The 26,604-nt window shown below is 46.3% G+C and overlaps 1 protein-coding gene across 4 annotated transcripts in view; it reads right to left on the minus strand.

Annotated features, from left to right (window-relative positions):
- Positions 1-1,868: 1,868 nt before the first annotated feature.
- The window catches only part of FECH (ferrochelatase), a 36,494-nt gene continuing 11,758 nt past the window's right edge, over positions 1,869-26,604 (minus strand). For 2 of the 4 annotated variants that reach the window (XM_068993766.1, XM_068993767.1), the window contains exons 3-11: positions 25,977-26,096; positions 24,178-24,326; positions 17,138-17,272; positions 14,384-14,490; positions 10,990-11,088; positions 6,455-6,562; positions 5,844-6,008; positions 3,744-3,803; positions 1,869-3,267 (exon numbers count right to left, since the gene is read on the minus strand). In XM_068993766.1, the coding sequence (XP_068849867.1) occupies positions 3,133-3,267; positions 3,744-3,803; positions 5,844-6,008; positions 6,455-6,562; positions 10,990-11,088; positions 14,384-14,490; positions 17,138-17,272; positions 24,178-24,326; positions 25,977-26,096 (1,078 nt within the window). In that variant the 3' untranslated portion in view covers positions 1,869-3,132. The remainder of the gene's footprint in view (positions 3,268-3,743; positions 3,804-5,843; positions 6,009-6,454; positions 6,563-10,989; positions 11,089-14,383; positions 14,491-17,137; positions 17,273-24,177; positions 24,327-25,976; positions 26,097-26,604) is intronic. The other 2 variants (XM_068993770.1, XM_068993769.1) reach the window with 2 other exon arrangements.

Genomic DNA, 26,604 nt, shown 5'->3' on the forward strand with positions numbered 1-26,604 from the left:
TATCTATTATTATGTAAATGTCCTAACATAAATTTAGTATTGTTAATATAATGTACCTTCTGACAGGCCAGTTTGGACAATTTGGAACAGAAAATCCACTGACTCTTCATATAGCTACATCATCATCATTGTCTAAATAATTTCAGCCATAAAGAAAAATGTGACAGAACCCTGGAGAAATGTCACATTCTGCTTAGGGGATTACTTGAGCAGGTATGTGTACTCTGAGGTACTACCAGGGAAAGTCATGGGTTTTTACCAGTCAGCATCAACTAGCCACACATGTACATTTAAAGGGCTTTTAATAATGAGTTCCATTTCTCCTGATACAAAACAAATTTTCTTTGGGTGCAACAATTTCCTTTAACCTTAAAAAGGTCAGTTGTTCCAGAATGCATATTCTATAGAAGAGTTCCTTCCTCCTGTGCTAAATAGACAGGGTTCTGAGCCTTATAATAACCCTGGCAAGCTAAACTGCCTCATCATCACAGCTTCTGCAAGTTTGCCGAATAAGGTGATTCATCACTTAAAGCCAGGTCTGGACACAAGTCCAGCTTAAAGAAAGTGCCAGCAGTACACTGCTAATTACCAGGGCAAACATTTGTATTTCAAAGTTGACAAATAGGATAATAATTCCCACAGACCATTAGTTCTAAAAAGAGCGACTGTTGATTCCATCCCACCAAATGCTCTGCCTTCAGGCATGGGCCCCTACCCATCTTTAGTTAGTAACAGTTGAAAGCAACACTTCTTAGATCAACAAATGCCTGGGCAGTGATCCTCATAATTAAATCCCCCTTTGCCTCTCACTGGACTTCCCTGGTGGCCCAGATGGTAAAGAATCTGCCTGCAATGCAGGAGACCCAGGTTCGATCCCTGGGTCAGGAAGATCCCCCAGAGAAGGGAATGGCCACCCACTCCAGGATCCTTTCCTGGAGAATTCCATGGGCAGAGGAGCCTGGCGGGCTACATAATATAGCCCATGGTGCCGCAGAGTCAGACACAACTGAGCCACTAACACTTTCACTTTACCTCTCACTACAAAGGCCAGGCTGACCCACCTTAGAGTCAAGGATGCTTTTCCTGACAGCCGAGGCACTGTTGCTTTGGAAGTTTCCTTAGCAATAAGGGTCTTCAGACACCGTAGCCAGAGCTGTTGGTTGGAGTTTCCCCGCAGCATCTCTAAAATAACATACATTCAGCTCTACAGCAGTGAAGGTGAGCAGGCCCGCAGCGAATTTCCTGGAGGAGGGAGAAGGGTTGCAGGCAGGACCAGCCTTCCAGCGCCAACCCACAGAGCTCACTTCACTGCAGGACAGTCCTTCAAAGTCCACCTTGAACCCAGTTCCCCCAAAGTGTGCAGAAACAGATGGGGACAACTCTAAACAGCTGTCTATGCCATATACCCTCTTCTGGAAACACAATCCACTGATAGGAAAGACAGTTTGGAAAAAAATAAAAAATGTAGATGCTACTCAAATATCAGAGCTGTTATCAGTGGGGGAAATTATTAACGAAAGTGAATGGCATGTTTCTTGCATTACAAAGTAAGTTCCTCTTAATAATTTTGATTAGTGACAAATTTGGATTGCTTTAAAAAGAATATATTTTTATTTATTTGGTGTGCTGGAGTCTTAGGGTGGCTCACGCAGGATTTTTAGCTGTGGCACATGGGGTCTGGTTCCTGATCGGGGATCAAACCCCGACCCCCTGCGTTGGGAGCATGGAGTCGTAGCCACTGGACTCCCAAAGTCCCTGAATTACTTTTGATTTAACAGAGACAATGAATCACACTGGTTAAAATGTGAATAATATCATATTTATTAATATAGTAAACCCTGAATATAGAAGATCTATGGCTCCATGAACACTTTCACTGGCTTAAAAAAAAATCAAATAAATGCTTTTTGGCAGAACAAAGTTGTACAATGGCATCTTAAATATCCACTGAAAATGACTTAACATGAAATATAATAATATTTGTCACATTAGAGTGGTTCTTTTCCTTTTCTCCAAATTTCCTATAGCATGGTTACATAATTTTTATAATAAAAACTATAAATTAATAAAGAATTTGAGGTTATAAAACATAGTTGGCTTTTCAAAAATCTTCAAACAAATAAGGCAGGAAAAGGGACATTCAACCAAGATGAAGAAGATGCTGGGTGGAGAGGTCCGGGAGGAGCTGTGGGCAGGCAGCCCTTCATTTCCAGCTGCATTGCCCCTGGAGACAGCAATCAGGAGCCCCCTCTCCCGCCACCAGGATTCCCACCAAGGTGGGGAGGACAAATCGCAGCTGCTACACGCTTATCAGCCCTGTGTGCCTGGGGGTCTCAAGGCACTTGTGGAACCTACACGTGATTAGGTTTGATGGTAAGGATCGTGAGGATCACACACGAAGACCAAAATGACCGATTAACAGTGATGTCCCAGGAGCAGTCACTGTGGGAACCACACCATCAAACAGGCATTCCGTAACCCACGGGCTGAGGGAAAGAGCAGGCGCCTTTCTTTTCTAAAATTATATCTCCTTTACTCAGCTATGTTCACTCAAAACACAAGTGCAAGACTTTAAACAGACCTCACACACACTGCCTGGAGAAGGAAATGGCAGCCCACTCCAGCATCCTTGCCTGGAGAATCCCACGGATGGAGGAGCCTGGGGGCTACAGTCCGTGGGTCGCAAAGAGTCTGACATGACTGAGCGACTAAACCCCCACCCCCACCATGCACACTGACAGCCCACAAAGCAAACTCTTCACACCCTTGCAGGGTTGGGTTGTTTTTTTAGGGGTGGGGGTTGCTACAAAACCAAAATCGGTACTGAGAATGTGTGTGCATCTCAGAAGATAAATTTTTAAAACTCATTTTAAAAAATGGTCTAGTGGACATTCCAAACTAGTAACTTAACCCAGGGAGGAGGGACCATAAATGCTTACTGTGTTGGTCTATAAAAATAGAAAGCCCTCAAGAAGGACTTCAGAGTCCCTTCCTGGAGAAAGTACACAGTTTGTGGCCAGAGGCTGTGCCCGCACGGATGTAACATCCTCCCTAACGGCGGATGCGCCCTCCTCCACCTCGGAGGTGTCAGGAGGCCGGGCACCTGCACCTCCCAGCGGCGAGCCGCCGGGGTCACAGCTGCTGGCTGGTGAAGAAGGATTTGGTCTCCCTGCAGGTGGGGTTCACGCAGAGTGGACAGCTCAGGGTCAGCTGCGTGGAGCAGCGCTCCTTGGACTGGAGGTGTGAGTGGACCAGGTCGGCCAGGGCCTGCAGGACAGACGGGAAGGACAGTCAGTCAGAAGCGCAGACACCGCTGCTCCCCACGCTGCCTCCACGCCCCCGTCTGCCCAGAGGAGCGCTAGGGCGTGGGGCTTCTCTTCACCTGAATTATTGATTTGCATCCTTTGAACCCAATTCTATACCGTCTTCCTTTGCTAAGAATTCTCAGCTTAGAGAAAAGGCGAAAATTCAGGTTTTAGAAAACGAAATCCCCACACCCCACCTGCCGCACCTTGTTTCTGGAAGGCAGATTTTAAATTAGACGTCGTGATGGGTGGGTAGAAATAAGAAAACAGGGACTCTGAAGGAGGAGAGAGCCGGAGTATAAGGGATTCGATTTTATTTTTCTAATTAATTGGAACTCAAAATGTTCTAATATGTGAGAAAACCAATATTCTGTAAGAGTTTCTCAGAGGACCGCTCTCCGACATGTTCTGCTAAAATGGTTGTAACATTAGAGATACCTTTGAGAACAGTGGGTTTCCATTAAGAGACTCCGCTCTTCTGATGTTTTCAAGTCCACACTGAATCAAATGAGAAAAGGGAGGAAAAACACATACACATTTTATTTTCCTTTTTTTTTTTTTAAAGAAACTGCTACAAAAAAAATAAGTACACATACAGATACACACACAACTCAAAGTCTTGGTGCCCAAGTATTCGCAGACCACCCAGAAATGGAAAACAGTCCTAAGACCAGGCACAGACACTGATTTTCACCTCTCTATTATCAAACTGCTCATCAATTTCTATTCCCACCCCCAAGCCCATGACCTTCCAATGGGTGCTTTGTTTCCAAACCATTTTTGAGGTTCTATCGGAGAGAATGCTCAAACAATTTAAATCTGCTTCCCATTCTTTTTTAGTTCACCTTTCTAATGCTTACTTATAGACTCTACCTAAGCAGAATGTTGCTTTAGAGACTTAAATTTTTATGCATGCTTTGATTCCAAGTGCCAAAAGAGGTAGATTAATGTGTACTGAAACTAGATTGGATCTAATATGCAGAGTCGGGATTTTAACTATATTCTTACCTAGAAAAATTTAAGTTAAAAAACTAAGGATTATTTCACAACCATTCTTACTCCCCTCTCCAGAAATATCCTGTTAATTCCAGCTAATTATCCCACAAATAATTGAGAAATATCTAACTATTATTCACTCAGGTAACTAGGATCTTCTCTTTCCCTTTCTGAAATGCTGATGGCTTTTCGGTTGCTTTATCTTTTAAGTTAGAAGACTGGAAACAGGAAAATGGTGAGATTCAGCAAACACAGTTCTCAACAGATTGATCATATTCTAAAACTTCATAGAGAGGTAAGCTGGCTATCCTGCTGTTGGTCACTGTCCTCAACCACTGTTTTTGTTTTGGCCATACCACACAGCAAGCAGGTTTAGTTCCCTGACCAGGGATGGAACCCTCATCCCATGCAGTGGAAGCATGCAGTTTTAATCACTGGACCACAAGGGAGGTCCCTAGAAAGCTTCACTAAGTGAAGTCCATAGACAACCCTACAATCTCACTTTAGCCAATTACAACTTTCCCATAAATTCCTTATCAGAACTGCTGACAAGCACCTTAGGCGCCCTCTACCTTCATGACCAGCAGGCACACACAAAAATGGGGCAGGGGCAGGGGGTGGCAGGAGTTGCTGCTGAAGCTCCCCCCAACCCACTCTCCACCCTGCCACCAGGTCCCGGAGGGAGACGTATTCTTCGCGGCCAGGCTCCCACCCAGCACACGCGGGATGACCAGCGCCGGGAGCTGGGATGCAGGATGAGCGGGGAGGTCTTTTTGGGTCCCCAGGGTTCCACGGTCCCCACAGAAACAACGCTAGGAAAGGGGGCGCAGGTTCAGGCCAGCCCTCAGAAGCCCTGAGATGGGTCAACAGTGGTTTTCCTCCATGTGGATGACAATCACATCCATCTTCCATTACAAGACACTCAGGATGGTTGGTATTTGTTATTTCAATAATCAGATTGATCACAGCATAGTAGCAAACAGCTAACTAAGTGAGTGCATAAAAGAGGTCAGGGAAATGACAACACATAACTGCTCCAGAGTTCATCCCATGGTCTTTCTTAAATGAGGAGGATTCTAGTGCCTCAAAACCCACCAGAAGCAGCGTCACAGCCTGAGCAAAGGGCGCTATTAGGCAAAGAAAGGAATTATATAGAGAACAATAAAATTCTTTTCTTCCAAACTGGTGAGAAGTACACTTATTTTTTTCTCAAGGAAGTGTGGTTCTTACTACCTTCAAAGGGTATAGTAACTCAAACTAAACACAGTGATGTTGCCTGCAGTGATGCCCGGGTCACCCGTTTTGCAAAGGCACGAAGGTGCTTTCCCCCTGCAAACGTGAAAATGAAGTCAATTTGCTCAGATCAGAACTCAGATGAAGTATTATCCCGAACAATGAGGCCATAGGACATGCAAACACACATACCAAGCAATATTTCTGAATGATTCAATTAGATTACTGCAGAGCGAGTTACCTTTTAAAACAAATCACATTTCAAAAAAACAAAATAAAATCAAAATGGGATTAATAAAACACACTTACCTCATTGGCTAGAACTTGAGAGTACTCGATGTCCAGCTCATAGAGCGTTTCGATGTGATCGCTGGTAAACGCTATTGGAACCAAAAGGATGTTCTTCCTTCCCCTCTTACAAAGCCCTTTGATGGCCTCGTCTGTCTGAGGACCCAGCCAGGGCATCGGGCCAACCTATGAGAAAGCAGGAGCGCACACAGGGACCGTGTCTCACCAAAGCCACTGCCCCGGACACACTCACATGCACACACCTGTGCACACGCACACACGCAGCCTCCCTGTAAGAGTGAGGGCCACGCTTTACACCTCGCTAATGGGTTTTGGTATTTCTTTATTAGGCTTGAATCCTTTTAGAAGCTGGCAAAATATAAAGAAGAATTTCTGTGATTTCAACTGAAAATAGTCTGTTGCTTGAATGGAATCAATGGAATTCTGCTCATCACCTGTTTTCCTCTCCATCATATTCGCTTGCAGAAATCCTCCTGCTCATATGAGCAGTCAGGTTATTGCAGAACATTCTCTCTGCATGAAAAGGCCAAATCTGATCATTTTATAACTAAGTCCTAAAATAGACATCCTCCAAAGAGCTGACCACCTGCAAACACGTGGAAGCCACGTACCTTGGACTGCCAAACCAGCCGGTAGGGGTTGGAGTAACCCAGCTTGTCCATAACTCTCTGGACAGTGGCGCCCACCTCCTGAGGATAGGGGTCCCCTCTGTTGACCACCTGCAGCAGAGACACAGGAGTTCAGTCTCCAACACGGCGCAGGGTTCTGAGAGTCTAGGGCTGGGCGGGGAGGCAGCCTGGGCCCTGGGCTGGAGGCGGCCCCTCGTCCTCTGCACTAATGCCCACGCCAGCTGAGCCCAGGGCCCAACTCACTTGGATGGATTTCATCGGCCAAAGGCGCACAGGGTACCAAATCAGCTCTCGGGTTCCTAGGAATGCATCAGATTCTACATCCACATCACCCAGGGGAGACTGGCAACACCTCTGGAGGATGGATTTCTCCAATCCCCCGGCTGGAACAGGAATGACCACACAGAGACGCTGGCAAGGGATGGGCCTTCACTTTTGGTAGTTACCTGAAGGGCTGATTTTATTTTAATTTTTGACTGTGCTCTGCAGCTTGCAGGGACTCAGTTCCCTGAACAGGGACTGAACCTGGGCCACGGCAGTGAAAGCCCGGGATCTTAACCACTGGAATGCCCAGGGAACTCCCTGATTCTAGAAATGGAACTGAGAGAGTGCTGTACGGACAGTGTATAGAACTACTGAGTTCATGGGGACAAAAGGGGTGAACACTAGTGGAGTAAGAGAAAGAAGCAGCACGTGGTTCGGATTCCAGGCTCCTTGAGAACACGGCCTGTGCCTCTGAGCTCCTTCCAGTTCCTTCTCCCCACTCCTCCCACAGCAGCGGACCATGGCCACGCTGTGAGCTCAGTGTCTGCAAGCGCTCCTCACCGTTGAAAGTGAACACCTTTGAAAGTGTGCAACAAACATTTTCTTTTTACTGCTTCAATATTTAGCTGTATTGTTGCTCTTTAGTGGCTAAGTCGTGTCCAGTTCTTTTGAGACTCCATGGAACATAGCCCACCAGGCTCCTCTGTCCATGAGATTTCCCAGGCAAGAATACTTGAGTGGATTGCCATTTCCTCCTCCAGGGGATCTTCCAGACCCAGGGATCGAACCCACGTCTCCTGCATTAGCAGGTGGATTCTTTACCATTCAGCCACCTGGGAAGCCCATTTAGTTGTGTACCAACTTTCTAACCCCGCCCCACCCCCCATCCTGCTTTATTTCTTCCCACAACACTTATTACCTTCTAATGTTTCATACCACGTTCTTATCTATTATGCTTATTATCTTCCTCCTCCCCTTCATTCCCTGAATGCAAAGATTTTTTGGGTCTGTTTTGTTCATTCCCCTATTTTGCGATAGAGGATAGAACAGTGCCTGGAATAGCGCAGGTGTTCAATAAACACTGTTGAGATGAAATGATGCGCTATTCTATGATATGGCTAAAAGTGAGTTTGCCATTCGAAACATGAAGGCAGAATGAATGAGAGAAATATAAAGTCACTGTTAGACCAACACAGAAATATCCACTTGAAGCTAAAAATCAGTGAGCAAAAGTCTGAAAAACAGTAAGATATTTGCACAAACTCCAAGTAGCTCACTTAAAGATATTTTTAATCACAAAGAGACAATAGTGACTGTATAATGGGCAAATCCAGAAGACTCCACCTTAAGCAAATGACCACGATCGCGTCAGGAGTAGTGAGATTAATTGACAGCGTGCACTCCCAACGTGATGCACTCAGAAGCACAGGCCACCGGCGGGGGGAGAAGGGGTTATTCTTCCTGATAATAAGCAACCTCAGTCTACGCATGAGGAAACACCGAACACATCCAAAGGGAGGAGCAGGCTGCAGAATAACTGTGTGTGTGTGTGTGTGTGTGTGTGTGTGTGTGCACGCGCGCGCACGCACGCACGCACGGTAGTTGCTCACCCGTGTCCAACTCTTTTCGACCCCATGGACTGGGGTCTGTTTTGTTCATGTAGCCCGCCAGGCTCCTTTGTCCATGGGATTCTCCAGGCAAGAATACCAGAGTGGGTTGCCATGTCCTTCTCCAGGGGATCTTCCCAACCCAGGGAGCGAACCCGGGTCTCCTGCACTGCAGGCACATGCTTCACCATCTGGGCCACCAGGGTTGCTACAAAATCATGCTTCAAAAACATCAAGTTCAGCCAAGACAAAGACAGTAGGAGGAACTGTCCCAGACTGGAGGAGCCTAGGGAGCCGGGACAGGTGACTGCCCTGGGAAATCCTGGGAGGGGAAAGCAACGCCTGAGGTAGAGCTGGTGAAGAGCGAGTGAAGTCCTCAGGTAACAGCTCTGCACCTCGGCTCAGTTCTGTTTCCATCGCTGGACTTCTGGTTATGTGAGATGTCAACGTTAGGAGAAGCTAAGGAACTCTGTACTATTCTGTAACTTTTCTGTAAGTCTAAAATGACTTCAACATATTTTTTATATATATATATATATATATATATATATATATATATATATATATATATTTTTAAAGTTCTTAAGGGGGAAAGGGGCTTCCCAGGTGGTGCTAGTGGTAAAGAACCCACCTGTCAGTGAAGGAGACATAAGTGACAGGGGTTCGATCCCTGGGTTGGGAAGATCCCCTGGAGGAGGAAATTGCAATCCATTCCAATACTCCTACCTGCAGAACCCCATGGACAGAGGAGCCTGGTGGGCTACAGTCCATGGGGTCGCAGGGTTGAACATAACCGAAGCGCTTAGCACGCAAGGGGAGAAGTCATTAGGAGCAAACGCAGAAGAACAGGGCTTGCAAGAACAGTTCTCTTGCTCAACCATCCCTCTGCCTTCCCCACCCCATCCTGACCCTCCTGACTTGATGGTGTGCTTCAGTTCTACCCAAGACCCTGGGCAGGAAAAAAAAACAAACACACACACACACACACACACACAAACCCTGGATGGTGTGCTTAAACCCTGGATGGTGTGCTTCAGTTCTACCCAAGACCCTGGGCAGAAAAAAAAACAAACACACACACACACACACACACACACAAACCCTGGAAGCTGTGTGCTCAGTCCCTGAGGGGGAGAAAGGGAAGTGAGGGAGAGAAAAGCAGAGAGAAGACAGCACCTGGAACCGTTCACGCATGAACACGTGTTTCCCCCTCTCCCGCTTCCCTCTGGCCCTTCAGCCGCTGCCTCATTACCCACGGGCGGGTATAAAAAAAGGATGAGGGCCGAGCAGGAGGACGGACGTGTGAAGAGGCTGCGCGCGGTACCAGAAAGGAGGACAGGCAGGCTTCCCGAAGAGCAGCTTCTCTCTGGAGCTGCCTACTGCCGGATCGTGCCCCCCGGGCGAGAGGAAGACACAGGCTGCGAAGGGCTCGCTCCTGGCGACTGCCAGGTGGCGCCACAGGCCAGTCAGAAGGGGGGCCTCAGAGAGGACCCTGGGTTAACTCATTAACCCTGCAGCTAAAACCTTAATGATGCCTACGGCAGTAATTCTCCGCCCCTCCAGCTTTGACAGCGATGTTTTCAGGACACAATGCTAGCTGCGAGCTGATGAAATGGGCTGCTCACCCCAAGCGTTTCTGTACTTCATACATATACCAGCTCCATCACCCTTGTCTCCAAAAACGCGATAGTCATGGCACAGAGGCGCTATTTTAGCAAACACCCGGGGTAATATGAGAAACTAAGGAGCAACCAGATCATAACTGGATACACTTTACATGGACTCGCCAAAATGTGCTCCCCTTGGCGAATGAAAAACGAGTCACTTCCTGGAATTCAAACAACTTCTGCCAAGTCTTGAGGACAAAAAGAATGGAGTTGAGAGCGCTCAGTCTGAATATGGAAGCCCATATTCAAGGAACCATCCAAGTTCCTTGAACAGGGCAGGCGAAAGCAGCCTTCTTTAACTGTCCCATTTAATAAAATTCTCACATAGGAATGGATCTTCAACTTATTTTAAAGGAACTTAGGAAGATAATATCTACTCACAATATCATAGTCTGAATGAATTGTTATTAGGTTTCAAGAGCCTCCCTGGTGGCTCAGCTGGTAAAGGATCCACCTGCGATGCGGGAGACCTGGGTTCGATCTCTGGATTGGGAAGATGCCCTGGAGAAGGAAATGGTCACCCACTCCAGCCTTCTGGGCTGGAGAATTCCATGGACTACACGTCCATGGGGTTGCAGAGAGCTGGATACAACTGAGCGACTTTCACTTTGAGGTCTCAGGAAATGAGTCTAGAGGGCTGACTCATTGGAAAAAACTGATGCTGGGAGGGATTGGGGGCAGGAGGAGAAGGGGTCAACAGAGGATGAGATGGCTGGATGGCATCACCGACTCAATGGTCGTGGGTTTGGGTGAACTCCGGGAGTTGGTGATGGACGGGGAGGCCTGGCGTGCTGCAATTCATGGGGTCGCAGAGTCAGACATGACTGAGCAACTGAACTGAATTGAAATTAGCACCAAGCTCAGTTTGAGATTTTAGAGTCCCTCCTTGCCCAGGGCTTAGGCTGAATGGAAACTGGACCCACGTTACACCTTTTGAACCCTCTACCGCTGAGTCATCCAACAAAATGTTCTTACTTACAGACATTGGCAGGGAGTGAGCAGAAAAAAGAATGACCACCTCGTGTCTCTTCTCAGGAGGAAAGTGATCCAGCTCTTTCAGAATATGGTCAGCAAAGCACTGCGGGAACACCAAGAAAGGGGGGGGGGATACAGAAGGGGCGGGAAGAAAGACATGGGAGAAGAGAACATTCTGTAAATAAGGGCAACACCACAAATCTTAGCGAAAACCTCAAACACGGGAACTGCCTCTGTTAAGAAAAAAAAAAACCCTGCAAACTGTACAGTCTCTCTAGCTTTGGTTCATCATCAGAATGGCTCATAACGGTTCCAGGGGCCTGGGGAATTTGATGGGAAACTTCTAAAGCTTGCTAATGGCTCACTGAAGATGAACGCTCTGGACCTGGTTCCCCGTGGGAGGCACAGGGCACACTTCCAGATGGAAAGGAAACGCAGATGGAAAGGAGGAGTTGTTTTAAGACCTCTCACTCGCTCCGTTAGCAGGAAAACCGCTTACAGGGTCTTTCTGAATCTCCCTTAGTTTGGCTTTCAGGCATATCACATTAAAATACATTAGACAGAAATAACCGAGGGATAAGAAAACATGCTTCCTTTTTCACGACCTTGGCCTCCCTGAGTCAGTCTTCATAACGACCTTCCTAACAGCAGACGAGAAGACTGCACAGCTCTCGTCCAATTCACAGAGAGGGGAGACGCGGCCGGCGGAGGGCCCGTCGGGTCCCATCTGCGGAGCCTGGGCCAGAAGGCAGCTCCCGCTCCTCCACGTCTCTGTCCACCAGACCAGCCAAGCCCCTTCCGTGGCCGGCACGTCCAGAGTCACATCAGTAGGTGCTGAAATACCAGATCTGAGGAGGCCTCCTTTCATCTCACTCTTTAATCATGCTGTCATTCAATTTATAAAGCAAATGGCTACCAAAGACACGAATGGGCCAACCGACAAAACTGGAATATGAACGGAGGTTGGATAGATTTCAGTGTCAATATGAAGCTTGCTGAAGTTGAATATTGTATCATTGGTATGGAAAAGAATATACTGTTTAGGTGTAACGAGCGGTTTTATACATCTGTGTGTGTGTGTATGTATATACATCTTATTCTCAAAAGGTTAAAAAAAAAATCATGTATACATAGACACACATATGCACACACACATAAAGGGTATGCAAATGATAAAGTGGGATAAATGTTAACACAGGAATCTAAATAAAGAGATGAGGGTTCCTTATATACTATTCTGGTAACTTTCATGTATGCTTGAAATTATTTCCAAATAAAAATGTTTTTAAACGTAATATTAAAAAAAATTATAAAGGACAGTTTACCAAAACCATGTAAATTTGCACTTGTTGGCATTTTTGATACATCAGTGGTTAATATGACAGGAAGAGCAATTACTCCATAACAAATATTGGAATAATATTAGTTTTCTCAGAAACCTCAAATTTTGATAAATTAATGCTCAAAGGCACAAAATGGTGCCTAGAGAGTTTGCTTCCTTTTCAAAATTTATAATTTACCTACAGAGTCAATGTGATAGGATTAAACACCAACATAAACAATATTTTCTGGTGGTCTTTGCAGTGTTAGTAGACTAAGGGTGCTCAGAAAAGATTATATTTGTACAAGCCCAGACAAGGAGGCCCAGTGCAAAGTTTAAAGAGAGGCTGCAACATACATTCACTCTATTCCAGCAGTTAGATAACAGAAGCAATATGACTATTTTCAGTAATTACTACTTATCATAAGTAGAAATATAGATTAAACACAAGATTTTTAGTTCCAGCTTTTGTTTTCTGTTTAGTTTTTTTTTGCCCCATTTCCACTAGATATCAAATCTCCTTCTTGTGTAATCCACATAATACTAATAAACTCTAAATTTTTGTTTCCTCAAGATTTTAGTAGGATTTCTCCTTTTATCATTTTGCATGCAAGTAGAGACACAATTTGTTACGGCTTACTGCAGACTCTAAGCCGTCATCAGGCACTGAGGAGCCGTGGGCAAGCTGAAATCATCTAAAACCCATCTGCGGTATTTTCCAGGCGCAGCCCCTCTGCAGAATGAAAGCGGCAGGCGGCTCTCAGAGCCTTCAATCACACCGTCGAGGAGGGCGGATAAATGCCTCTAAAATTCCCTTTCATTTTATGAAGGGAGACTTCCTCAGTTAAGAGACCTTTCCATCTTTCTGCTTCCCCCCTTTTCAAAGGACTGAATTTTAATGCAAATCTAATTACTGTCTGATCAGGGCAGGCAGATGCTGCACAGATCCCCCTTCTCCGCTGCCACATGGCAGTGCTGACCCGAGGCACCCCTCGTTTCCAAGCCCGGGCCTCCGGGGCGGAACAGGCAGGCCAGGCTGGGGCTGCAGGCAGGCTGGACAGGAACCGCCTCCCCGAGAAGAGCGAACTCGGTGGGGACACCACACCCGGGCCAAAACGACACCCGCCCCTGGGAGAAGGCGCCTTCTTCCCACTTCTCGCTTAAAACTGAATTTCAGCTTCTGCGTTAACCCTTGACGGCGCCTGCGTGCCTGAGGAAGACACGGACTGCTCAGGGGCGAGCCGGCCAGTTCCGCGAGGTCTACCACCATCTAGCGGGGACAGATGTAAGTGACGCCAGGCTTCAGAAAAAGGGTTTAAGCAGGTATTTTGCCCGAGAATGTCTGAGGATTGAAACATAAACTAGATGAGCTCCGCGTCGCTTAGTATTTCTTCTACCTAAACTGACTCAAAGGTAGAAAACTTCCACCAGCGGGACCAAGCAGTGTGTGTATGATGAAGGACTATACCCAGTGGCACTCCCATAGTCAAAGGGTGAAGAATTAGAACAACGCCATCTCAGAGCTTTGGAACTGCAGTTTTAACTGATTCTCCTAAAACCAAGCATCTGTTACTATAAACATTACGTATATAAACTGCATAGGGGAAATAGGAAACTTCTAATATAGACACTTTCTCAATTGAAGTGTTAAATTTATTCTATGTCTCAGAGCACGTAGATATATTCCCTTTAAAATCTTTAGGTCTTGATATTTTAACAGATTTAGAAAATAGAGAATCTATTAGTTGGTTATTCAATCTATGAATGGAGATTAGATAAACACCCTGCATAATTCTTTCCCCTTGCATATTCCTTCACGTTCTTTTGGCCACTGTGAAATATAAAATTCAAAACATAATTCTGCTGTAGTTTGTAACTAATACTATTAATCTGAAGAAAGGGAAGAGTTAAATCTTTAACCTTTACATTTTTTTTCTCCTGGCATAATAAATCAAGACTCAAATACTTTAAGGAAGAGGACAGTAGGCTCGGAAGGACACCCACAAGCCAGGCTTGCACAACAGCCTGGCCCACACCAGAAGCTGGGGCGCCGGGCAGCTGGTAGTGGTCGGCTTACCTGAATGAGGAGGGGGTGCGTCGGCCACCTGTCAATCGTGCTCCACTTCATTGTGGGCTTCTTGCCCACTTCATTATAGTATCTGTAAATGGCATTTAAGCTGCTGCCTGAAATATACAGGGGCCACTTAGTACATGCGTGTGGATTATGGTGAAAATAAAAAAACAGACTAGTAAAGGCAGTAATTATAAGTTCAAAGCAGGTAATTTCTGCACTGAGTCAGTCTAATTACAATCATTTCAATACTCTAAAATGCATATAGATCTAACTACCCTGCAAATGAAGATCACTAAAAAGCAATCAATTTCAACGACCTTTCAAAGATTAGTGAGGCCACTTCTCTAGAGAAGCACAGGGTCGGTGGATTTATGAAATATAAGCGGTCGTTATTTGCAAGGACCAAGTCTTACAATGGAAAGCATGTTACATTTTTTTCCCCATTATGAAGGGAATCAACCCCATTTACAGGAAACATAGCGGGTAGGAAAGAAAGGAAAAAGAAATGAGGCATGACCCCAGCACACTACCACAATCATTGTTTCATTCTGACTGGAGCTTTCCAGTGATTTTTCTTTATAGCTGTGATGTTTCACAAATTAATTTCAGTATATGGGCACTTTTGTATCCTGAATATTTAGGGCATTTTTACTTAGCATCGTGAGATGAATATTTTCCACATTATAATAAAAGCTTTATAACCATCCTTTTTAATGGCCCATTGACAAGAAAAACAGCTTATTAAGGCTTCTAAGCTCATCCTCTATTTTTATCTACTTTATTAAATTATCCTCACTCCCTAGAATAAGTTAAATGGGTACCAAATCCTTGTAGGTAATCTATCAAAACTCGTATTTCTAAGCAAGAGATGGTGAACATGAAAATTCAAAGACTACAGAAAGGAAAGCAGATGGTGCCAACCCAGGGCAATTTTCTTCCTGGCCTAGAGGATTTGGCACTGGGGCCAACCCCTAATCCTATGAAACCAACCCTAACATGGGGCCTCCTCGTCAATCTTCACGTGGGGCAAATGCTCCAAAACACGGCCATGCTTCCTGACACCAGTAGTTTCTCTCCTAGAACTATTCATCAGTCAGGTCTCCAGATAAAAAACACTTGCCAGCACAAAGCCCTACTGACATCACATGTACTCTCAGGCTAAGACTCAATTTAAAAAAAAAATAAATACATCGAGTTCCGTTTTTCTGAGCAGAATACAAGTCAGATAAATTCAAATGGAGTCCATCCCAGGTTCAAAACCCGTCTCTCCAGAAATCATGAGGCAGTCACCGCCATCTGCATGTTGCAAGCCACATTTCACAGGGGAATCTTCATTGTCAGATGGATTGGGTTGGCCAGAAAGTTCGTTCGGATTTTTCTGTAACAGCGTGCCTGAAGGAACTTTGTGGTCAAGCCAATACAAAAGGACTTCCTGAAGCCACAGGAGGTCTCCTGGATCACTCAGAAACATTCGATGAACTGCCTAAAGTAGTAAATAAGGGGAGAGCATAACTAAAAAAAAAAAATATTGCCTGATTAAAAAAAGTGATTGATACATTGAATATACTGACACTGCCACATGTGTCTAAATAAAGCAATAGACAAATGGCGCTCTAGTGACCTCCAAGAATGAGCATGCCTTCACATCTCTGTAGTGAAGCTGTGCTTCCCTTATATCCCAGGGAAAACCTGCACAGACCTTGATGTTTTAAACACACAGGCAGAGCCAGCTGTGAGATGCAAAGGTAATAATCCTTTGTCACATAAATAACCATATTCTTGCTTAATTTTGAGAGCAGACATTTACATGGTGAGGTATATTTTTTAAAGCCAGGCAAAAAGTATAGCTTAGAAAGGTCATAAAATTTTTCTCCAATAACATGTTAGACATGTTACCAGACATTTTAAAGACACATATCCAAAAGAAACCACAATTCAAACTCTTGAGGGTGTCTGAGAACTTGGGCACTTTCACAGGGGCTCTGAATAAATATTTAAGGCACACAGCAGGCTTCCAAGATTTCTTTCAGTAGCCTTTTGTTTTCTCCTTCCTGTTATAGAAATAATATGCACTAATGTCCAAAAGCAATTTAGAAGCAAAAATGTGCTGACCCCAGAGCCTTGAAAAAGAATGCAAACAAACGAAATTATGAGTGACATTAGATGATTTACCTATACCTAAATAATACAGAGACTGGCAAAACATTACCCTCCAGCTCCAATTAAATATCTGGGAAACAACACCTAGTAATACTTCCCCAAATCTAGAACACTGAGAGAAGTTAGCAAAGGAAACCCTAAATTGGGCTTTGGTTTGACCAGGAACCAACCCGTAACCAAAATACATATCCATATTTCCAATGTTATACGGACACCTCTGCTTGCAAAATGGAAACATCTATCACCTTTGCTGCATTAATAAGAATACTGGCGTAGCCATAAAAATAAAGGTTTATTACACAAACACAGAAAGTGGCTTAAGGTGCATTACAGATCCATTCTACATGCATTAAAGCACTGGACACTGGAAGCCTCTGCCTTTCACCCACCATTTGTAATTCTCAGTCCACTGGCTAATAACTCAAGGGACAGATGAACCATGAGATTTCAAATAGACTGACCTGAACTCTCGCATTTAACACAGACAGGCTGGATTTGCCATTCAAATTGAAAGAGATCCATCCTCTCCTGCCCTCCGGCCTCCTGGTTCTTCTCACTGGGCCGGAGCCACCCTCCGCCAGCAGCGGGCAGGCTTACCTGTGGTGGAGCAGCTGTACTGGGGGTACTGTGTGAAAGCAACCGCCCTCTCCAAGCCGTCCCTCTCCATTTCTTCAATTGCTTCCTCTGTTAACGGGTGGACGTACCGGAATCCAATATAGTATTTGTGCGGGGCTGTTAGGCAGCATGTGTGGAAAGAGAAAGTATTCATCTTGATATAGATTCCGAACATAATGCAGTGCCCAGAACAAAGGACAGTTAACCTGATTTCCTATGAGGCTGATAATGTGGGCAAGGTTAGAATATTCCTTGGATCTTCTCCAGCCTTTCACTGGTAGGTGCATTTTTCACCACTCTTTTCTGTGATCAACCTCCCCCAACACACACATACTTTCATGGAGTGCGTGGTTTTTAAAACTCAAGCTTCTGTGTCTTGTTCTCTGTTCTTGGCCAAGACAAGAGAGACTCGAGAGCAAGGAGTCAAGAACTAGCATGCATTCTTAAATATAACCTCCTCTATGGACAATGGCACCCCACTCCAGCACTCTTGCCTGGAAAATCCCATGAACGGAGGAGCCTGGTAGGCTGCAGTCCATGGGGTCACAAAGAGTCGGACACGACTGAGCAACTTCACTTTCACTTTCAGGCATTGGAGAAGGAAATGGCAAACCCACTCCAGTGTTCTTGCCTGGAGAATCCCAGGGACGGCGGAGCCTGGCGAGCTGCCGTCTATGGGGTCGCACAGAGTCGGACACGACTGAGGCGACTTAGCAGCAGCAGCAGCAGGGACGCTTTTTCTTCTTATCTAAACCCCGTTTTTCAGATAAGGAAACAGACTCTCAAAGGTTAATGAACCCACCCAAAGGCACACCTAGCAGACGGTCCAGATGAGATTCACTGTGGCCTCTTCACCCCAGAGCCTATGCTCCGTCCACGCCCACCACTTCACCCCAGCCTTCTCATCGCCCGAGACCCCAGGCCACCTAGTCTACATGAAAGCTCTAGGATACTCAATAAAAGTTCTTTGATAACAAATGATTGAAGTGATTCTTCTCATTTACATGAAAAACAAGGCCAAACCCAACAACAATGCTTAAGTTGGAGGCACTAAGTAGGATTTAAAATCATTCTTCTGGGACTGCTGTGGTGATCCAGTGATTAAGACTCTGCTTCCAATGTGGGGAGCGTGGGTTCGATCCCTGGTCAGGGAACTAAGACCGCACATGCTGAGTGCAGTGGACAAAACTTAATAATAAAATCATTCTTCTAGCTCCTAAATGTCCCAAGTCAGGGGCTGTCTTTGTGTTCCCTCTTCCATCAGTTCACCAATTCTATCTCCTCCTTTATTATTTTAAAAGCTCCTCAACCAATTTTTTTAGGCATTTATAAAATCATAAAACTGGAAGCTTTCTAAAGTTACCCAGGGCTTCCCAGGTGGCTCAGTGGTAAAGAATCCACCCACCAAGCAGAAGACTCCAGTTCTATCCCTGAATCGGGAAGATCCCCTGAAGAAGGAAACCGCAACTCCCTCCAGTACTCTTGCCTGGGAAACCTCATGGACGGAGGAGCCTGGTGGGCTGCAGTCCATGGGGTTGCAAAGAGCCAGACACAACTGAGCACCCACACATCTTGTTTACTTGTCTTTTCACAGGATTATACTCAGTTTATACTCAGGGATGAAATCGAAAATACACGACATAAACATTAAGTCTAGTAAAACCAAGGTCATCTTACTGTCCAGGCCTCCGCCAGGGCTGCAGCTAAGAATATGATGCTAAATTGCCACAGGAAACATTTAAGTTAAAGAGAAGACAAAGATAATACATCAATTGTGTGTCTCTCTGTGTACATACTATAATGTGTATTATATATATATGTATATATGTGTATTATATGTGTGCATATATGTATTTTATATATGCATGTATGTGTATTATATATGTATATGTGTGTATTACGTATATGTATGAAAGTGAAGTCGCTCAGTTGTGTCCGGCTCTTTGTGACCCCATGGACTGTCGCCTACCAGGCTCCTCCGTCCATGGGATTCTCCAGGCAAGAATACTGGAGTGGGTTGCCATTTCCTTCTCCAGGGGATCTTCCCGATCCAGGGATCGAACCCTGGGTCTCCCCCATTGCAGGCAGACGCTTTAACCTCTGAGCCACCAGGGTCCTATGTATATGTATAGATGTGCATTATATGTGTGCATATGTGCATTATATATTATGTGTGTGTATTGTGTATGTGTGTATACGTGTGTGGTGGTTATAAAGCATCCCTCAGTAACTGGTCCAGGGGACTGAATCAGTGGACCGTGCTGTCAAGAACAGAGGCAGAATGTCGACAGGAGGGAGAGCCACGTCTGTGCGTGGGAAGGATGGTCTGATTCAATGATCTCCAGTGGCGACTACAAAAAGAGGAAGGAGGGGGCACAAATGAAACCTTTCTCGACTGCCTGTCCCTTCGAGGCCTCCGATTTTCTGGTCTCTTGCATAAAGCATGGTGGCCTGCCGTTAAAACCCCCCAGAGGACAGAACCTAGTAAGCAAACTGCTGGACGGATTGTTCAAAGATTACATGGTTCGCGCTAAAGCTGTCCACGATCACAGTATCATCAGGCCCGTTTTTTAGGAGCTCTTGGTGCTCTGAGCTGGGCTGAAGTGGAATTTGCTTTCTGATCTATTCTGAGACAATACAACGATCAGACTGACAGACCAAGATCCCCCAAACGCTGTGGGTCAACCGGCTTCTGGCGTTTTCTTTTCCACTGCCGGGAGTTGAAAGCCACAGCCTAAACGCCCGGGGCCTGGGAGTTTCTCAGATGTTAGAGGCCTCCCTCACAGATAAAGGTGGGGCAGTGACCATATCTGGAGGTGAGACGGAGAAAAATACTCTGGAAAGAACAGATAATGCTTTCTAAACAGTCCAGTTCAAGACGGCCTGCAAAAACATGTTTCAGCAAAAGCGACAAGGTGCTGGGCCTCTCCTGAGGAACTAACAAGCCTTCACGGAGCCTCCCAGCTCCCGCGGAGAGAGGAAGGAGGTTCCAGGGTGTCAACCAGCAGACCCCCGTCTGGGGCACCACATCCAGCCAGAGCGAGCCTGCAACACACGACTTGCAGACACCGCCTCATCCAGCCTCAGACCAGACGCCCAGTGAGCACCCTTTGGTGAGAACTATAGAGAAGTACAAAAAAAAGAAAAAGGAACAAACAGAAAAACCATTTTTCTAAACAGTAAAACTTCACTAACCTCCTCTCCATTCATTAAGTGATGGGCGACAGTTCAACTATCATGGGCGATAGTTGAAACATCTGATTCGTACATGACTCTTTGAAAGAAGCGCGTGAAGTTATTATGATGCTTTTTAATGTGTAGCCGATCATGGTGAATAAGAAAAGCTCAAATCTTCTGAATTTCTATCATGTAACCATGCTAATGCCTCTCAGGATTATCTGATTTTAATGTTCACAGTGATCCTTAGAGTGGGAGTGTGTTACCATCCCCATTTTCCAGATGGGGTTCAGTGAGTTGAGTCATCTGCCTGATCTCACACAACCAGGAATGGGGAAGCCAGCTGCACCTGAAATGACCCCATTTTGCATCCAATAAAGAATAAAAGTCTTTTACTGAGTAGCACTTACTCAAGAGCTTCACTGAAAGCGGACACAGCACATGTAACTAGATATCGTTTGTAAGATATATTTTACTGTATTCGTTTTTAGAAAAAGAGGTCCTGTATGATCACTCATTTTTGGCCATGCTGGGTCTTTGCTGCGGCACAGGGGCTTCCTCTGCCTGCAGTGAGCGGAGGCTGCTCTCCAGCTGCCCTGTGCGAGCTTCTCACTGCAGCCGCTTCTCTTGTTGCGGAGCCCAGGCTCTAGGTGCACAGGCTTCAGAAGCTGTGGGCCCCGGGCTTGGGCTGCTCCCAGGCAGGTGGAACCTTCCCGGACCAGGAACAGAGCCCGTGTCCTCTGCACTGGCAGGCGGATCTCTAACCACTAGACCACCAGGGAAGCCCTAAAAATGTATCTTAGATTTAGGCTTTTCATGAACTGTAAAGACTAGACCTCTCATCTGTATTCCTTCTGTCTTCCTTAAATGACGATGGTGCAGTCTAACTCTGTGAAACTGATCCCAAGTTATAATCCCTCGTGGAGCGCACTGTATTTAGTCAGTACTCACTTCTGTGCAGAGCCTGTGCAAGTCTCAAACTGTCTATCCTGGCTACTGGGCAACAACTGTTTGCTCCCCAAATGGGAATATGAAATATTCTTATCTAGTTGTAATCATCACATTTTTTGTTTGCTTGTTTGCCTAAAGAGAACTTTTCCAAATATACATAAACAAATAGACACAGTTCAGAAATAAACTTTATAATTTTACAGGCTAAAAACTATAAGATGGGAGGAGGAATGAGAAAGAGATGCCGAGGCAGGAAGCAGAAAGGAAAAGCAGCCAGGAGGGAACCCATGCTAGTCCCCGAGGCGGCTGGGGGCCCGCTGTGGGCCTCGGGTCCCCCACACCCCCCCACACCCCCCCACACCCCCGGCGAAGCGTGACCAGCAGGACGAAAAACTTCCAGGTAACCTGGGCGAGCCCCTGAGGGAGCCACGGAGCCACGCCTGGTAATCACCTTATTAGTCTTTCATGCAAAGTTCCCCCAAAGAAGCTACCAAACCTTGAGGCTGTTTGCAACATCCTCATCAGCCGCCATACTGGTTTTGTAGAGAATTGCTCCAGTAAGCCTTCAACAGATTTTCCTCTCGGCCCCTGGAGCAGACTGGCCTGTAGCAGCAAGGCCCCACAAGACTAGAAGTTTCTGGTGAGTAGGAGCCATGTGTTTCAACTTTGAGTAGCAGCATCAGCCAGGGAAGGGCACTGGCTGGGCCACTGATGAATGCATGTGTGGGTGGTCGTGTGCCTCCTTAAACACCCCCACCGCCCCCAGAGCAGGCCAGCTTGAATGACGAAATGGTCATCTACCACGCAGGAAAAAGACAGAATCGAACTCGTCTGCCTCAGAGAGTCCCATGTATGGGCTGCAGAGGCTGGTGACATGCCCTAGGGTCAACACCAGGTGTATGACAGTGAGCGGACTATCGCTGTTCAGTTGCTAAGCCATGTCTGACTCCTTGCAAACCAATGGACGGCAGCTCGCCAGGCTCCTCTGTCCTCCACCATCTCCCAGAGTTTGCTCAAATCATGTCCATTGCGTCGGTGACGCTATCTAACCATATCATCCTCTGCCACCTTCTCTCTTTGCCTTCAATCTTTCCCCGTAACAGGGTCTGGGACACTGATGATCAGGGAATGGGACCCTGGGGTAAATTCAGGTCATTCTATGGGGCTCTTTCCAGGCCTCCCGGGGAGGTGGAGGCCACGGCTGGCCTGCCTGGCCTGGACAAGCCAGCAGCCTCACCAGAGAGAGGGGACAAGGAAAGATGTGTGTGTATTCCTTTTCTAAGGCCGGCAACTCCACTAGGGCCTTTATGGTGACAGGTGCAGGAAAAATGGTGTCTTCCCAGCACCTTTGTCCACTGAGGGCAGCACAGCACCTGCAGATCTGGTTCACGCTGAGCCTTTTATTGTGATAAACTGTTAATGACTAGAGAGAGTGTTCTCTATCAGGTAGGTGTGAGGCGAGGTCAGTCACGTTTCCCTCACCGGACAATTTAAAAGACACACTGTGTCACTTGTGGCTGAACCGTGTCAGCAGCGCCCTGCAGCCACAAGTGAAGGGAGAGAGCAAAGCGGATAGTCAAAGGTGCAACTGAACAATTTTCCAAGTGAGAATTCCCACCAAGGGCCAGAGCCCATTGTCCCACGTGTGATGCAAACCCGCGGGTTCCAAGAGCAACTCGAGTCAATACTCGATGAGATGCTTTTGGTTCTGCCTAGCAGGACTCTCTCCTTGACAGTCCCCACTATGTCTCACTCCTGTCCTGATCCTGAACCCTAAACTGCCAGCAATGAACACATTTCATGTGTCCTAAGATGCACATTTTTTAACACCTTGCATTGGTCTACAGCAGACGCTGTCTTAAAATTAACTGGCAGAGGTCTAGTCTTCGTGAATCCCATGGATGGAGGAGCCTGGCAGGCTACAGTCCATAGCGGCGAAAAGAGTTGGACGTGACTGAAGCGACTTAGCACGCATGCACATTATGCAAAAACAGTGGTGCGTCCTGCAATCAATGATGTCTTGAACGCAGTTAAATACGGCACTTCGAGTTCCTTTGTGCAGTTAACGTTTCATTGTGTACATTATAATTTGTGTTAGAGGTTCTCAGAGAACAGCCACCAGATGGATGCAACCCTCTTCAGTGCCATGCCCGACGAGGCCTTAAATGACTCACAACAAGGGTGTTGCCAAGAGCTGAAAGCGGTTGCTGAAAGTTGCATAGAGACTCATGGCTGCAGTGACAGCTGCTGATTCTGCTCTAAAGGCTGATCTAATTAGCCATCCACACAGAACTAATTCACTAAGTCACTCAGTTGTGTATGACTCTTTGTGACCCTCTGGGACTATAGCCCACCAGGCTCCTCTGTCCATGGGATTCTCCAGGCAAGAATATTGGAATGGGTTGCCATGCCCTCCTCCGGGGAATCTTCCCAACCCAGGGATCAAACCCCCATCTCTTACATCTCCTGCATTGGCAGCCAGGTTCTTTACCACTAGCGCCATCTGGGAAGCAGCAGCCTCAACTGATTTCCCAAAGATTTCTTTCTTCCCCGGGACAATGATCTGTGCTTCTTTTTTTTTCACGGTTGGTAGCCTCTTCCTTATAATCCAGCTCAGCACACACCTCCAACTTCCTTTTGAGGCTAATGTTCCAAAACCTTAGTTTTCCATTCGTAACATAAGGAAGCAGTAGAAAAGGCTATACAGCTGAGGACAGAGGATAATGATAACGCCAAAGAACTGGGGTCGGTGGCCGGGCCATCAGGTAGGAACCCCCGCAAATCGAGAGCTGCTGGTACCCAGAACTGCATTTGGCATCCAATAATGTTGTGAATTTCATAACTACCCCTTGAAAGAACAACACTAGTGGGACATGAGTTGAGAAATGCCCTACCTGTGTGCGGGGACAGCTCGTCCAGTAGCTTCACCATGCCTTCCCCCTGCTTGGAGGTCCACATCTTGATGGGCGATCCGCCTCCGATCCTGCGGTACTGCTCCTGAATTTTGGGGGTTCGGCGTTTGGCGATGAATGGTCCCAGCTTACTAAATCATTGAACATCGAAATCATTTTATTCCAGCTTAAGCAACCTCAGAAACATTTTCTATTCGATTTAAAACAAAACAAAACAAAAAGCAAAATTTAAGAAGAGTCTAATAAAATCAAGCCGTTAGAAACAGAAGCTCAAGGTCACTGACACCAGCCAGCTCTTTCGACCCAGATTAGGGAGAGAACCTGACGGTCCCCGAGGAGCACCCTCCTCTGCCCCACAAGCGGCTCCGGCAGCAGGAGCCCTACCACCCGTGCAGAGCCTGTGGCTGTGTGCCTGCCACTAACTTAACCCCTCTTGATCCTGCACTTACAAGAACTGGGACAAACAAGACATTTGGCAGTGCACAGTCCTCTTAATTCAAGAAAATGCATATTAATCCCATAAGATACTTGCCCACCTGAGCAAAGATGTACGGGCAAGCATGTTCACTGAACACTGAACACAATCCAAGTGTCCATCAGTGAGGCTCTGGTTAAATAAATGAAGGTATGACCATACCATGCAGTTCTACACAGTCATGAAAACAGAATGAGCCAGATCTATACCATCTGTTATGGAATAATCTCCAAGAAACATTATTAAGTTTCAAAGAAAAAGTAGCAAAGTGACAAATAACATACATGAACCCATTCACATCTGTGTAAAAGGGGGGGATTGTGTAGGTGTGTGTATATACTTGGATGTCCATGGACTACTTCTGGACCTAACAGCATTTATCTCTGGGGTGGGTTAGTGGAAGGCTAGAGTCCAAGGGGAAAGAGATACCCACTTTTTACTGTAAATACTTTTTAATTGTTTGCATTTTTATCATAGGCATGCATAATTTTTTTTATTTAAAAACTCTATTTTAAAGAAAAAGGAAAGGGCCGCCCTGGTGGTTTAGTGGTAAATCCCATTGCCAGTGCAGGAGACATGGGTTTAATCCCCAGGCCAGGAAGATCCCACTTGCCACAGAGCAACTAAGCCTGTGCGCCACAACTACTGAGCCTGTGCCCTAGAGCCCGGGAGCCGCAACTCCTGAGCCCACATTCCGCAACTCCTGAAGCCCAAGGACCCTGGAGCCCGCGTTCTGCAACAAGAGAAGCCACCGCAATGAGAGGCTTGCCTGCCACAACTGGAAACGCTCTCTGCAACTACAGAAAGGCCTGTGCAGCAACAGAGACCCAGCACCGCCAGAAATAAAATTATTCTTAAAAGATAAAGACAAAGGAAAGAAGGAAGAAGGGAAGAAAGAATGAAAGGAAGGGAAGAAGGACACCACGAATCCACCTTCACATCGCAAACGAATCATACTCATTGCTTCTCTGAGTGTCAGCCAGTCGTCAAGTACCAGGCACAAATGCATCTCCAAAGGTCTTTAAAGGTCCTTCCGCAGTGTGCCCAGACCACCGCGATTCCCAGAGCTCTGGGGAGGAAAGGGCTCAGGGGGACTCCTTACTGACTGGCTTTCTCTCCCCTGCAATTCTTCTGATATCATAGCTTTTTCATAGCCAACAGAAAAATAAGAGTGCTGCTCCAGTCCTAACCAATATGCACTAAAACCATTTTTTTTTCTTTTGGAAACTACAGAAATGAGACCCAGGGAGGGCAGAATGTACCACACAGGGAATGGATGGAGGACAGGCGCCCACACGCATCTTACTTTTGGACAGGGAGTGTCATGAGGTCTTGATCCAAGAAGAGCCTCTGAAGGAAGTCCTGAACTTCTTCGACGGTTTCGGGGCCTCCCATGTTCAGCATCAGTATTCCAGTCTTCGGCTTCCTGCGTAAAACAAAAAGGTAACAGTGGGTTTGAAGTAGTTCTCGTTTTGCTCTAAGGTAGACTCTTGGTTCAGCCGGCAGAGTCTCACCTCGTCTGTCCAGTGCAAAGACGGAGACGGCGGCTGGCATGTCTCGACACGGCCGTCGCCGTGAACGCAAGGGGCCAGGTCCGCTCAGTCCCAGACCCGGCTCAGACGCTGACCCCCACCTCCTAGCTCCACCCCGGCCGCTGGACGGCCCTGGGCGCCCAGTGTTTCTCTATTATATTGCCAGCTCTGAACAAAGACCCTGTTTTTTGGGGACTGAGTGTCAAAGTATAAACGTAAAATTGTCCTGAGGCGGAAACTCCTGTTCACAAGATTGCCTCATGACTACACAGGTTACCTGATCTCTCCAGGCTTAAGTCTCCTTGTCTGCAAAACAGAGGGTTCACCAATTACCCCAGGAGGTTACTTGGAGGATTAAGTGGATAACATGCTTGTCATTTAGCACAACCCAGCACGTTCAGT

This window comes from Capricornis sumatraensis, chromosome 21 (assembly GCF_032405125.1).
Source record: "Capricornis sumatraensis isolate serow.1 chromosome 21, serow.2, whole genome shotgun sequence".
In the NCBI taxonomy this organism is placed as follows: Eukaryota; Metazoa; Chordata; class Mammalia; order Artiodactyla; family Bovidae; genus Capricornis; species Capricornis sumatraensis.